The following is a 12,088-nucleotide window of genomic DNA, read 5'->3' on the forward strand; positions in this document are numbered from 1 at the left end:
TCGTGCAATGTTGTGCCACACTTCAAACAATGTGGCTCAACAGGACCCCTCTTCGCGGGGGATTTAAATCACCAGAGGTGGCTCTGTACCCTGAAGTCCCCAGTTTCCCTCGCAGTTTTCTCGCACCATGTCGTTTCTCAAGGGTCTAACCAAAGAGTTCAAGGAGCTGAAGGCGGCTCTCTCCGGCGACGGAGACAAGGAGAAGGAAGAGAAGAAGGAGAAGGAGGAGAAGAAGGACAAGGAGCACGAGGAGGGGCAACGTTGTGAGTGCACCGTACAGCTCGATTAACCTTTCGATATGCTGTCGCCTAACTAACGGTCTGTGGCTCAACCCAGCATATGATCCCGGATATGCCAATCCTGCCCCTGGCTATGGGGCTCCCGATCCGAACCAAGGTTACGGTGCCCCCTACGGTCAACAGCAGTATCCTCCTCCTGGCCCTCCCCAGCCAATGAGCCCACCAGCTGGGCCACAGTTGCCCCCCGGATGGACCGCCCAGTTCGATCACAACAGTGGCCGGTGGTACTATATCGAGCAAGCGACCGGCATCTCCCGCTGGGAGCCGCCTGCATACGCTGCCCCTTACGGCCAGTATGGAGCCCCTCAGGTCCCTCAGTATGCGGGTGCCTACCCTGGCCAGCCCAATCCTTACTACGGCAGCCATGACCCAGGACACGCACCGCCACACGGGGCCGAGTACTCTCACACCAAGGACGGCTCCAGCAAGGATGATGACAAGAAGAAGATGCTCATGGGTGCAGCTGGTGGTGCGGCTGTTGGCCTTGTAGGTGGAGCATTGATCGCTAATGCTCTTGGTATGTACTGTATTTCTACCTTGCTACTCCGGTACTAACGTGCTTCGACAGACGACTCTGATGATGAGCGTGCGGCCGCGGCTGCAGCCACGGCGCCCCCGGCTAGCGCACCGCCACCGACCGGTCTTCCTCCCGCTGAGGATGCCGACGGCGACTCCGTCTCACAAAGCGACCGTGAGGATGTCTTGGAGGCTCAGCAGGAGTACCAGCAGGCACAGCTGGCAGCGCAGGACTCCGACGCCTCAAGTAGTGAAGAAGAGGCGCTCGAAGAGGCAAGGGAGGAATATGAAGAGATCTACGAAGAGACGTACGATGATTAACATTAGCTTACTCTCCATCAGTGATGGATGCCATTCTCTCTTTACACAATTTAGCTAGCAGCATCCGAAGGTATGAACACTGACTCTCCCGCATCAGAAACACTCGTACTCGTAGCTGTAGCCGTAGTCTCCAAAGTAATGCATAATTTAATACTTCAGCCTTACTCCGACGAACCGACCAATGTGTCAACCGCGCTGACTCTAGTTCTTGCCTTTGCTTATTCCGCGGCGTGGATTGGCTCGCAAAGCCAGCGGTTTAAGCGCCCGCATACGCTTGTCTATTTTAGTTGCATGGCGCTCTTGGCTGGAGAATGTTGCTGCCTGCTAGGGCTGACAGGAGCGATTGGAATTTCTTTCTTGAGGAGTATAGATATCGCTCGTCTACGGTCTGCGTGCTCTTTATTTCTCCAGCCTCGACTCCAGCCTCACTCGTCTTTCAGAGTTAAGTTCATCACGATGTCGTATCAGCAGCAGCCTCCTTACCAGCAGCAGCCTTAGTACGTTTTCTTGAATCTCCAGGTCGGATTGAATGGATGAATGCTAATTGATCTCGATAGTGGCTACCCTCCCCAGGGCCCTCCTGTATGTTCCTGAATCCTGAATCCTCGTTGACCGAAATAACTCCGACTCGTTCTCACAAAACCAGATGCAATACCAGCAACCCCCTCCCACGGTGATCGTCCAGGAAGAGAAGAAGGAACGCGGCTGTCTCGCAACTTGGTACGTTCCTGTCGATCAGCCATCCACCTACCGAAGTTTGTAGGGCATAAAAATGGGACCAGGAGGGCTAACCATGGAACGACAGTTTGGCCACGATATTCTGCTGCTGGCTGTGCGGAGAGACCTGCGAGTGCTGCTTTGATTGCTTAACGTGTTGTTGCTAGTTGGGTTGGTCTGGTTATTGTGGTCTCGTTTTTGTCTGTCGTTTATGTCGCTTCGCTACCTTGGGGTCTGGGTTATGGATGCTTGTATACCCTAATGAACTGCTTGCTTGTCTCTGTTGGTTGGAGCGTAGTTGGTCTCGTAGTTGTGTTTCCTGCGCGTGTAATCCAGCCGTATCTTGTACGGTGAGAGATATCACTGTGGAGAGTGTAGCATAAGGCGTCGGAAACCGCCGTGTACTTCCTGAACTATCGAGAGGACTACAAAGTATGCCTTTCCCGCCACAAGATATATATCGGTTGGTCCTAGCCCGCAAAAGAAGTATTAGTGTGCTGGCCACCCTGTCAATGTAAGAGATCAAGTACATACATACGCTTCTGAATGTAGGAGATGTTGCTAGTTTGCTGATTATTAGATGCTCTCTTGTAGGTCAAGAAGGTCAATTGTGGTGGTGGATCGTGGTTGGGGCTGCATAGAGTTATGCGCTTGGTAATAATTTACACTATACAAGCACGGCATGTGGCCGGTCACATGATCTCGCTCGTCTTCTTCCTCTTGGCAGCAATTATCGTGTGAACAGCTTGAACAATCTGACCGACTCAGGTTTCATTGGAATTCTCTCTTCGCCTAGTTTCTGACTCTTCTCGAAACACTGATTGTCTCTCGCACTTGACTTCGAGGGATCCGAGGCTCAAGCGCGAAGAACAATCCATACGTCATCTCTCCCAGTCCCAGGGACTTCCACGCGGTCACAACTATCGACAACACCTGGTAGGCTGGTACAAACAGCCGTCCCAAGCGTCTGGTTGAAGATCTAGCAGGTACGATCTGGCGCCTCTCACGAACACCCGTCAGGATGATGACACGATCTCCAGAGAACAGGACCTGCTTGACGATGGATCTGCGGGACCCACTCTCTCACGAACTGTCCGATTCCCTTTGCTTGTCCGGGGAATTCTTGCAGCCATGGTCTTCCTGCACGAAGAAAACTGGTTGCTGTATGCCATACCGGTCTTGGAGCCCCTGAATCGGTAGACACAATGCCATTGTTTAATCCGTGACAACGGCGCGGTTAATTATCTAGCTGGCGGAGTGGCAGTTCGCGACTCCTTACTGATCGTCTACTTTCTTCACGATGCTGTCATCGGACGCACCAGTGCGAGCCGCGCGACTTGGGCATCACAAGCGATGCTTTATCCTCCGGCCACTGGCATCACGGCCAAGGCCTGAACTCCTTGGCCGAACTGCCAGCGCTATAACAGCGGAGGGAGACCCTGCTTTACGCGGCCACCTCTGCCACCTCATCCACCATGGATAGCAATCGCAACTCCGACGAACACCATGATTCCGTCCACCACGAAGCTGCCCGTCGGGGCTTGCGCAAGACGAACTCCAAGACTATGGAGTGGGATACCGAACATCAAGACTTTCCACGGAATTGGTCGATGCAGCGCAAGATCTATGATGGAACAATCTGTTTCTTCTTGGAGTTCTTCACCACCGTGATCAGTTCCACCGGACCATCGGCAGCTGAAGAGGCCATGACCGAGTATGGCTTGAGTCGAGTGGTCTGCCTAACAGGCTTTCAATTTATGTACGGAATGGGTCAGGCTCTAGGCGGCTTGGTGATGCCTCCGTTTTCCGAAGCTCTGGGCCGACGTATGTCGTACCTTGTTTCTGCCGCCGCGTTCGTCATTGGTTGTATCCTAGTTGGCGTCGTTTCTTCACCCGCCGGGGTGTTCATCGGGCGATTCATTTCAGGATGGGCCGCATCTGTGCCTGCGATCGTCTTGGCAGGGAGCATCGAGGATCAGTACACCGCTCGCCCACGACTCTGGATGTTGTGGCTCTGGAACTGTTGTACCATTCTCGGTATCTCCGCGGGGCCGATATATGGGTCTTATATCGTCGATGCCATCGGCTGGTACGTACTTCCCTTCCTCTTATGAAGTGTTACTGATGGTGTTCTAGGCGCTGGGTGTACCACATTGCTGCGATTACATGCGCTGTAGTGTTCGTCCTGATGATTCCGATACGCGAGAGTAGATCAACAACGCTATTAGCACGACGCTTTCAAGACCTGCAGTCCAAGGTGGGAGAACTCGACATGGAAATCCCCAATCCCGATCACATCGGAAGTGCACGAGAATTGATCCAAGTCATTCTCATCCGGCCGGCAAAACTCGGCGTCACCGAACCTATCATCATGCTCGTTGCGAGCCTGAGCGCATCCGTTTGGGGCATGATGTACCTCTTCACCGAGTCATTCACCGTCGTGTACAGCGGATTTGGATTTAGCTCCAGAGCCACCGCGCTGCCGTTCATCGCCATCCTGCCCGGAATCTTCGCAAGCGGCCTCACCCGCTTGTGGGATTACCACCGGTTAAAGAAGAGAGAAGAGGCAGGCGAATCACCCGAACCAGAGGACAAAATCGGAGGGTTCGCTATCGCCGCTCCAGCGCTCGCGATCGGTCTGTGGATATTCGGCTGGACTGTCCCGCCACGGGTCCACGTGCACTGGATCGCATCCATGTTCGGCCTGTTCCCAATCGGCTTCGCGGCGACCGAGTTCTCATACACGTTGAGCGGCTATATCGCGGACGCATACACAATCTACGCCTCCTCCGGTATGGCCGTCGTTGCCTTCCTGCGTGGCATCGCCTCAGCCTGCATGCCGCTGTTCGCCTACCCGATGTATTCCGGCCTCGGGTCGAATGTAGCGACCAGTATCATTGCGGCTATAGCGACGGCGTTCTGCTTCACTCCGTTTGTGTTCCTGCGGTTTGGGAAACAGCTTCGGGAGAGGAGTAGGTTTGCTCGGTATAGTGCGGAGATGAATGAGAAGCATGGTGCGGACTAGCTGGGTAGTGTCTGGAAGGTGACAACGTTGGTTATTACAGTATGTAATATATTGAAACTAATATGTATATAAGATCTGATTGTTCATGTTCGACGTGGACATGAGATCAAGACCGTGGCCAATGCCCACCGGCTCCACCGGGTACTCCACGGGGTAAACGCTCTGCTGATCAAATGCTAGGACTTGGAGTCACCCATTTACCCTATTGACCCCAATCCCCAGACCGATTACTCCAGTATCATCCAGTGTCTCCATTTTTCTCTCTAACAATCACAACTGCAAGATGCTCGCCAATCCCCTCGCAATCACCACCTCCTCGCTAGGCCTACACCCGTCGCACACCCTCCCGGAGAAACTCACCGCAGCAGCATCCACTGGCTTCACCTCCATCGAAATCGTCTACCAAGAACTACTCGACTACGGCCTCACCCAAACCCCACCAGTGGATGCCACCAACGCAGCCCGCACAATCGCCCACCTCTGCCACTCCCTCAACATCACCGTCCTGGCTCTGAACCCTTTCAAAAATTTCGAGGGCCACAATTCACCCATCTCCTCACGACTCGAATCAGCTAAACAATGGATCGAGATTGCGAAGGTCCTCGGAGCGAAATATCTCCAGGTTCCGTCCCAATTCGACACGGAGAATAGCGTTGGGGATTGGGCTGTTCTGGTTGATGAATTGCAGCAGCTCAGTGACCTCGCCGCTTCTTCTTCCGTGAGTATTGCTTACGAGGCTGTCGCGTGGGGAAGCTACGTGAATACCTGGGAGGAGTCCCTCAAGGTAGTTCAGGACGTCAACAGGGGTAATTTCGGGTTGTGCCTGGATACATTCCACGTTGCGGCGCGGGTGTGGGGGGATAATACGGTCGACAGTGGGATCCGGCAGGGTGGTGAGAGAGCATTAAGGGCGTCGCTGGATCGGTTTGTTGAGAGGTGTCCTATGGAGAAGGTTTTCTACGTGCAGCTTTCGGATGCGGAGAGGTTTGAGCCTCCGTTGGCTGCGGGGCATCGGTTCTATCAGGAGGGGTTTGCGCCGGGGCTGACGTGGTCGAGGAATATGCGTGTTTTTCCGCTGGAAAGGGAGTATGGGGCTTATTTTCCTGTTGTTGAGATTGCGAGGGTTTGGATGAAGGAGAAGCAGTGGGGTGGTGTTGTCTCGATGGAGGTGTTTGACTGGAGGATGAGAGAGGAGGCCCGACGGCCGATGGAGAATGCGGCGAGGGGGATGCAGTCGTGGCGGAGGTTGGTTACTGCTTTACAGAGTAGCGACTAGTAGTGGAGTATTCTTCTATTGAGGTGTGAGTCAGGTTAATACATGACAATCCCCCCGTCAATTTTATATGCACCCCCCGTCAGGAACTGCGCGTCCGGACTAGCTAGAAAGGTCGCTACAGCCGCTACATCTGCGACCTCTGCCCATCGACCCAGCGGAACAGTCGCGAGCATGCTCTTCATCTTCTCCTCAGACCACGAAGCAAGGAACATCGGCGTATTGACGCCGCAGGGATGCACGGTGTTGACTCGGATATTGTACTGGCCCAGTTCCGCCGCGGCTGTCAGGCATAACCCGCGCAGGGCAAACTTCGAGGTCGAGTACGCGGATAATCCAGGTGTGGCTCGTAGACCGGCGATCGAGGAAGCGAGAATGATGCTCCCGCCGTGTCCGGCTTCTTTCATTGCGCGGCCGCAGTATTTAACTCCCAGGAAGGCTGCATATGTTAGTACCTAAACTGGTATGGCAGAATGTATGGTTTACCAGAGCGACAGTTGACGTGCATCACTTTATCGTACTGCTCGACGTCAGTGTCGAGGATACTCGTGGACGAGTAGGAGATGCCGGCGCAGAGGAACGCGACATCCAATCGGCCGAAGGTTTCTATTGTAGTTGTGACAGAATGCTGCACGTCTTTGTCGGCTGTCACGTCCGCTTGGACTGTCAGAATGGCATCCTTTTCATCTGACTGTCCCAACTCCTGCAGCGCTTCCGCTGAGCTAGCCAACCCCTCGGCATTGAGATCCACCAGCACGACGCGAGCACCTTCAAGGAGAGATCTCTTTGCCGTCTCAAAGCCTATATTTCCTGCCGCGCCAGTGATCAGGACCACGAGGCCTTTCAGCCGGTTTGGGATGGGCTTCTGAGGAAGTGGCGAGAGCAGAGTTTGAGCTTCAGACATGGTTGTGGTCGAGTGCCCTCGGTCTATAGGTGCAAGGAGGATTGTCTTTTCTCGAACCCCTCTATTACGGGGTATCTTTATCCCAGGGTTTCGATTATCCGCTTGAGAGAGAAAAGGTGGGATCCGGAGGATGATGTCCGGACTCCGGTATTGGGTCGTCTTTGCGGTTAAACGGCTGGAATGCGGGTTGCTTAGGTATAAGGATCGGCGTAGGATGGACTATATATGGTTGGCTTGTTGGAGTAATTGATCCGGAATGGTCAAGTGTGAATCCTGGGGAAGCTCGTGGAGTTGGGGTAGTTTCGGACTGGTTACCGGCGTCCCCATGGGGTCGACTTTCAAGAATCCCGTGCTGGGAGTGGGATAAGTGGGTGAGTTGCGTATAAATACTTTGAGGGGTCTAACCGAGAATGCCTTTGAAAGCACCAGGGCTCTTTATCACCCTGCTGAAGACCAGGATGAAGATCCCTTTTTCAATGTCGGCACGGATGCCCCGTGAGGGACCGCCTCAGATCTATGGCTTCAGAATCTATCTGCTGGTCATTTCAGCCACGTGGGTGTGTCACCGACAATTCACCATCTGTCACAAGTGGCACAGCTAATCGGAATAACAGGCCTCCGCCATGTATGGCTACGACTCTGCTTTTATTGGCGGCACGCTGGCACTTCCGGCGTTCAAGTCAACCTTTGGGCTCGAAGATGCCACCGACAGCGAGGCTGCTGATATCTCATCTAATGTCGTGTCCTGCTTTCAAGCCGGTGCCTTCTTCGGTGCCCTCATCGGATTCTTCTTTGCCGAAAGGTACGGGCGCAAGCTCACGATCATCGGGTCCGGGGTCGTCTTTAGTGTTGGTGCCATCGTGCAGCTGATCGGGCTGATGTCGCTGATGTATCTTGGTCGTGTATTGACCGGCTTGGGAGTGGGGTACCTATGCCATTCTCTTCCACTAATAATTGTCTCTAACAGTCTTCAGAGCATCCTCGACCCTGATTCCAATCTATATCGCCGAGTGCTCCCCAGCCCTGATCCGTGGCCGTCTGGTCGGCATCTTCGAAATCATGCTGCAAACCGCCCTCGTCTTCGGCTTCTGGGTAAGCTACGGAGTCGAGAGAAATATATCCGGATCAGACGCCATGCAGTGGCGCGTCCCTGTCGCCGTGCAGCTCATTCCAGCCGGCCTTCTCATCCTCTCTATGCCGTGGATGATTGAAAGTCCCCGATGGCTCGCAAGCAAGAACAGGATGGAGCAGGCGCATAGAAGCCTAGCCTGGGTTCGAAACCTACCTCTGGAGCACGCGTACGTCGTCAATGAGCTGGCGGATATCCAAGCGGCCGTCAACCACGAGCTAGAGAGTACCGGCGGCGACCGAAGCTTCACGCAGATCCTCCGCGAATGCGCTGCACCAGGCGTCCGTAACAGAATCATCATCTCGGTCCTGCTCATGCTGCTGCAGAACCTCACCGGGTATGTATCCCTACTCTGCAAATATCTCCTGCTAATACCGTCCAGAATCAACGCCATAAACTACTACTCCCCCACCATCTTCCGCTCGATCGGCTTCACCGGCACCTCCGTGCAACTCCTCGCAACAGGCGTCTACGGCCTCGTCAAGATGATCACAACGCTAGTCTTCATGATCTGGATTGTCGACCGCTTCGGCCGCCGCCCGCCCCTCCTCGTCGGCGCCGTCGGCGCCGCCCTCGCCATGTTCTACCTTGCCATCTACTCGCAGCTCAGCAACTCCTTCCACGCGATCCCGCCCAGCGACGCGGGCGCCAGAACTGCTGTGGCAATGGTGTACATCTATGCGATTTTCTACGGATTCTCATGGAATGGAATTCCCTGGATCTTTGCGTCGGAAGTCCTCCCCACGCGGGTTCGTACGATCGGGATGATGGCCGCTGTGTGTATGCAGTGGCTGGCGCAGTTTATGATTGTTTATTCGCTCCCGCATATGGTTGAGACGGTGACGTATGGGACGTTTTATTTCTTTGCGGCTTGTACGGTTGTTGCGCTGGTTTTTGCGTGGCTGTTTGTGCCGGAGACGAAGGGGGTTGTCCTCGAGGAGATGGATTTGTTGTTTGGGGCTGGGGTTAGTGTCTTTGCGGAGAGGGCGAGGCGGAATTATGATGAGTGTATAGAGGCGAGGCGTGCTGGTGCGGTGAAGAAGGGCCGTGTAGATGGCGAGCATACGCATGCAGAGGAGGTCTAGTGTAGTGGTAAAGGGAGACTAGTTCCTGTGCTATTGGCGTGTAGTCCTATTATGAAGCAATAGGACGGGTTCTTATGACACATTCTGAGGCATTGCTTACGCCATTCAAGCCATAGCACATAAATTTTCATCTTTGCAAAAAGATCCCTCACAAAAACCTTCTCCCCGGTTGTTCTCTTGAACGATATCCGCCCTTGTTCGCATCGTGTTATCTCTTTCTCGGTAAGGGCTAGGAGATCAGACAGGATTTCGAGTTTATTTGGGCGTTGAAAATCGAGGTTCGCTTGGTCTTCGCTGCTTAAGGAGGCGGCGGCTTGTTTCCAGAGGTTGTCTCTAGGACTGTCAGTAGGAAGGTTAGCTGGTGCTATCTGCAGATGACAAACACAGCTGGGGTCGCTCTGCCACTCGAGCTCATCGCGATTATTTGTTTCTCTGCCGTGGATGCCTTTTTGATGGAAATGTGCAGCAAAGAGAAATGGTTGTCGATGAGCAGAGCGAGAAGGGGATGTTTGAAAAGGTGTAGGCAGGAGGTGAGTTCGAGTCACTGCCCGATGTGGTGTGCTGGTCCTGAAAGCAATGCAAGGCTGAAGCCTTGTTGCTATGGATCATGTGATAAAACTGAGGGGTAGATGAGCCTCATCTTCACACAAGTGCAAGGGCCTCTTTCATCTGCACAATATCATTCATAATCTACTTCTTGGTCCTTGGTTCCAAATATGGCGTTTGAACCTATCTCCGGTACACTCGGTATGATTGCGCTAGTCGATCCGGCTTTGCGAGGGGCCAGTTGGATGTATGGCAAATACAAACTGGCTAACACTTTGGCAAACACTACCAATCGTTGTCTGTGAGATATAAGTCAGAGGTCGCCAGGTTGGTCTGGATTCTAGACCTCAAGGTGGATACTCTAACGGTCAATCCACTAAACGAAACCCAAACATTTCTTCGAGATGCTTTGCGGCAGCGATTGATTTCCGAGGTGAAGGCATTTGAAGAATGCAAAGAGCTCACGGAAAAATACAATGAACCAGAGAATAGAATTGTGCCAGAGGTACAGTCAGCTGCTGATACTCCGAGTCAAGCTCTGGAGTCCAGCAATGACGCACAAGATTCTACTGACGACCGCACCTTGTCTATACCGCAATCTGTGGCGTCGTCAAAAGCTTCTCGTTTCAATGCGAAGAGAATTTCTAGTATGTTTAAGCGAAGGCGTGAGCATGTTGAATCTACCATCGCTTCAAGGTTGATTGAGGAATCGTTTCCGAGCTCGACAAGAGATCGTTCAGAGTTCGATGAGCATGCGAAGCAAAAACAACAAGAAAGCAACATTAGACGCAGGATTGTCTGGTCTCTTGATTCGCGAGAGCGCTTCATAGATCTACTCAATCAGATTACCGACCACAACAACTACTTTGCGTCTATTTTAGCAGTAAAGGGTATGTCAGGAGCAGATCGTTCTCAGGAGGAGCTCCCAACATCCAGTTTTTTACGCCCCATGTCCTCAATCTTCGCCTTCCACTTGCTTAAAGAACCTTTGAATGCTTCTGCTCGGAGCTCTACGACAGGTAGTCGGGTCCTGTCACTATTGTTCGAGATCCCCACTTTGGGAGAGACAAGCGAAGCCCTAAATAAGAGTATAAGACAACGGCCAACTATCACAAGCTTTGCACAAACCTTTCCAGCTGGGGAGGGTGTTCATGCTGAATTCGATCCAGTGTGGACAGCGATCGGCAATATCTCAGAGGTTGTCGGAAGTTCTCAGTCCGAGGGGCGTGGCGAATCGATCGCAGTCTTCCGTGACCGAACTGCCTATGTCCCATCCGAAACCCTCCAACAGTCATTTCTCATCACGGAGCCAAGAGAGATCAGAAATATGAGGTACAGACTAAGACTGGCCTTTATAGTTGCATCGTCCTTTACTCAATTCGCCCTCCTCGAGTACCATCTTGATTTTGCTTCGAGTTCTCTATATTACTATGTCGAATCAGATATGCTACCCAAGCCAAAGGAGGAATCATGGGTCCGATGTATCACTTCTCCCTATATTCAGCTCCGCATGGGTGCTTTCCAGTCCGCACGCACATCATCTTCTGTCCTCAGCAGGAGCGCTGAAACGCCCCAGTGGAGCCAGAGGGCGGTTCGAAAACTAGGCCTACTTCTTTGCGAGATCGGGGGATGGAAGTCAGTTCCTGCACCAGAGGACTGGTGGTCTATCACTCCAGACGCGCAGTTTGCCTTGACTGAGCTACAAAAGCATCTCCCTCTTGACTATTACGAAGTCGTTCGTTCCTGCCTTTATTTTGAGCCTAGGGGTTTACGTTCGACACAAGCCTTCGCTTCATGGCTAGAACGTAATGTTACAGTTCGGCTACGGAATGTGTTGGAGAATCTCCCTCATGATTACATCTAGGATCATTTTGATACAAATGATTGGTGGAATTTCTTTGCGCAAACCACATGATCCAAGTTCTATCACACCCCATGGCTCTTCCCACAATTAGACTACTGAATGAGACTACCCTGAACATTAAGAATGACTTGATTCCTGGAAATCTCTTCGTACATTGGTGGTGCATCGATAAGACCAAGCGGCACTTCCATGTTGACCAGAGACTGGACCAAGTCCCGAAAGTCTTGGACATTCTCGTTCAAGCTTGCAGGTTGGCCTGTTTCGCCACTTCGCTCAAGCTGCGCGTTCACCTTAGCAAACTCATCAAGTAGCTTATCAGCCTCGGAAGTCGAAGCCGAGCCCGACTCCTGGGTCTTCCGGGATACATTGGCTGCGAGTACAGCTAATCAGTAAAGAGAGATGTCAAGAA

At 52.8% G+C, this 12,088-nt stretch overlaps 5 protein-coding genes across 5 annotated transcripts; 4 read left to right on the forward strand and 1 right to left on the reverse strand.

Moving 5' to 3' along the window:
- Window positions 1-45: 45 nt before the first annotated feature.
- On the forward strand, window positions 46-1,232 carry BJY04DRAFT_199350 (WW domain-containing protein). The gene is made up of 3 exons (XM_073712759.1): window positions 46-263; window positions 337-816; window positions 868-1,232. Exons 1-3 carry the CDS (start codon window positions 128-130, stop codon window positions 1,134-1,136), a joined length of 885 nt encoding a protein of 294 aa, XP_073566674.1. The 5' UTR covers window positions 46-127; the 3' UTR covers window positions 1,137-1,232.
- A 2,096-nt stretch (window positions 1,233-3,328) lies between these two features.
- On the forward strand, window positions 3,329-5,310 carry BJY04DRAFT_231318 (major facilitator superfamily domain-containing protein; the record flags this gene model as incomplete). The annotated part of the gene is made up of 2 exons (XM_073719499.1): window positions 3,329-3,942; window positions 3,990-5,310. The coding sequence occupies 2 exons, from the start codon at window positions 3,329-3,331 to the stop codon at window positions 4,876-4,878; spliced, it is 1,503 nt and encodes a 500-aa protein (XP_073566675.1). The 3' UTR covers window positions 4,879-5,310.
- Window positions 4,490-6,154, forward strand: BJY04DRAFT_231320 (sugar phosphate isomerase/epimerase family protein; the record flags this gene model as incomplete). Its single annotated transcript, XM_073719500.1, has 1 exon — window positions 4,490-6,154. Exon 1 carries the CDS (start codon window positions 5,162-5,164, stop codon window positions 6,152-6,154), a length of 993 nt encoding a protein of 330 aa, XP_073566676.1. The 5' UTR covers window positions 4,490-5,161.
- Window positions 6,155-6,171: 17 nt separating this feature from the next.
- BJY04DRAFT_138946 (SDR family NAD(P)-dependent oxidoreductase) lies at window positions 6,172-7,286 on the reverse strand. Its single transcript, XM_073708645.1, has 2 exons — window positions 6,638-7,286; window positions 6,172-6,590 (listed from the first exon to the last, which is right to left on the reverse strand). Exons 1-2 carry the CDS (start codon window positions 7,053-7,055, stop codon window positions 6,190-6,192), a joined length of 819 nt encoding a protein of 272 aa, XP_073566677.1. The 5' UTR covers window positions 7,056-7,286; the 3' UTR covers window positions 6,172-6,189.
- A 227-nt stretch (window positions 7,287-7,513) lies between these two features.
- BJY04DRAFT_210367 (sugar porter family MFS transporter) lies at window positions 7,514-9,792 on the forward strand (the record flags this gene model as incomplete). The annotated part of the gene is made up of 5 exons (XM_073714242.1): window positions 7,514-7,612; window positions 7,670-7,980; window positions 8,030-8,521; window positions 8,567-9,213; window positions 9,743-9,792. 5 exons carry the CDS (start codon window positions 7,514-7,516, stop codon window positions 9,790-9,792), a joined length of 1,599 nt encoding a protein of 532 aa, XP_073566678.1.
- Between the last annotated feature and the right edge of the window lie 2,296 nt (window positions 9,793-12,088).

This window comes from Aspergillus karnatakaensis (assembly GCF_047715665.1).
Source record: "Aspergillus karnatakaensis strain CBS 102800 unplaced genomic scaffold BJY04scaffold_62, whole genome shotgun sequence".
In the NCBI taxonomy this organism is placed as follows: Eukaryota; Fungi; Ascomycota; class Eurotiomycetes; order Eurotiales; family Aspergillaceae; genus Aspergillus; species Aspergillus karnatakaensis.

Excerpts from the sequence above, each read along its gene's own strand:
- BJY04DRAFT_199350 (XM_073712759.1), top strand. The coding sequence starts at position 128 with ATGTCGTTTCTCAAGGGTCTAACCAAAGAGTTCAAGGAGCTGAAGGCG. Across the intron at positions 264-336 it reads GCACGAGGAGGGGCAACGTT|CATATGATCCCGGATATGCC; the intron begins GTGAGTGCACCG and ends GGCTCAACCCAG. Across the intron at positions 817-867 it reads ATTGATCGCTAATGCTCTTG|ACGACTCTGATGATGAGCGT; the intron begins GTATGTACTGTA and ends GTGCTTCGACAG.
- BJY04DRAFT_138946 (XM_073708645.1), bottom strand. The coding sequence starts at position 7,055 with ATGTCTGAAGCTCAAACTCTGCTCTCGCCACTTCCTCAGAAGCCCATC. Across the intron at positions 6,591-6,637 it reads GCACGTCAACTGTCGCTCTG|CCTTCCTGGGAGTTAAATAC; the intron begins GTAAACCATACA and ends TAACATATGCAG.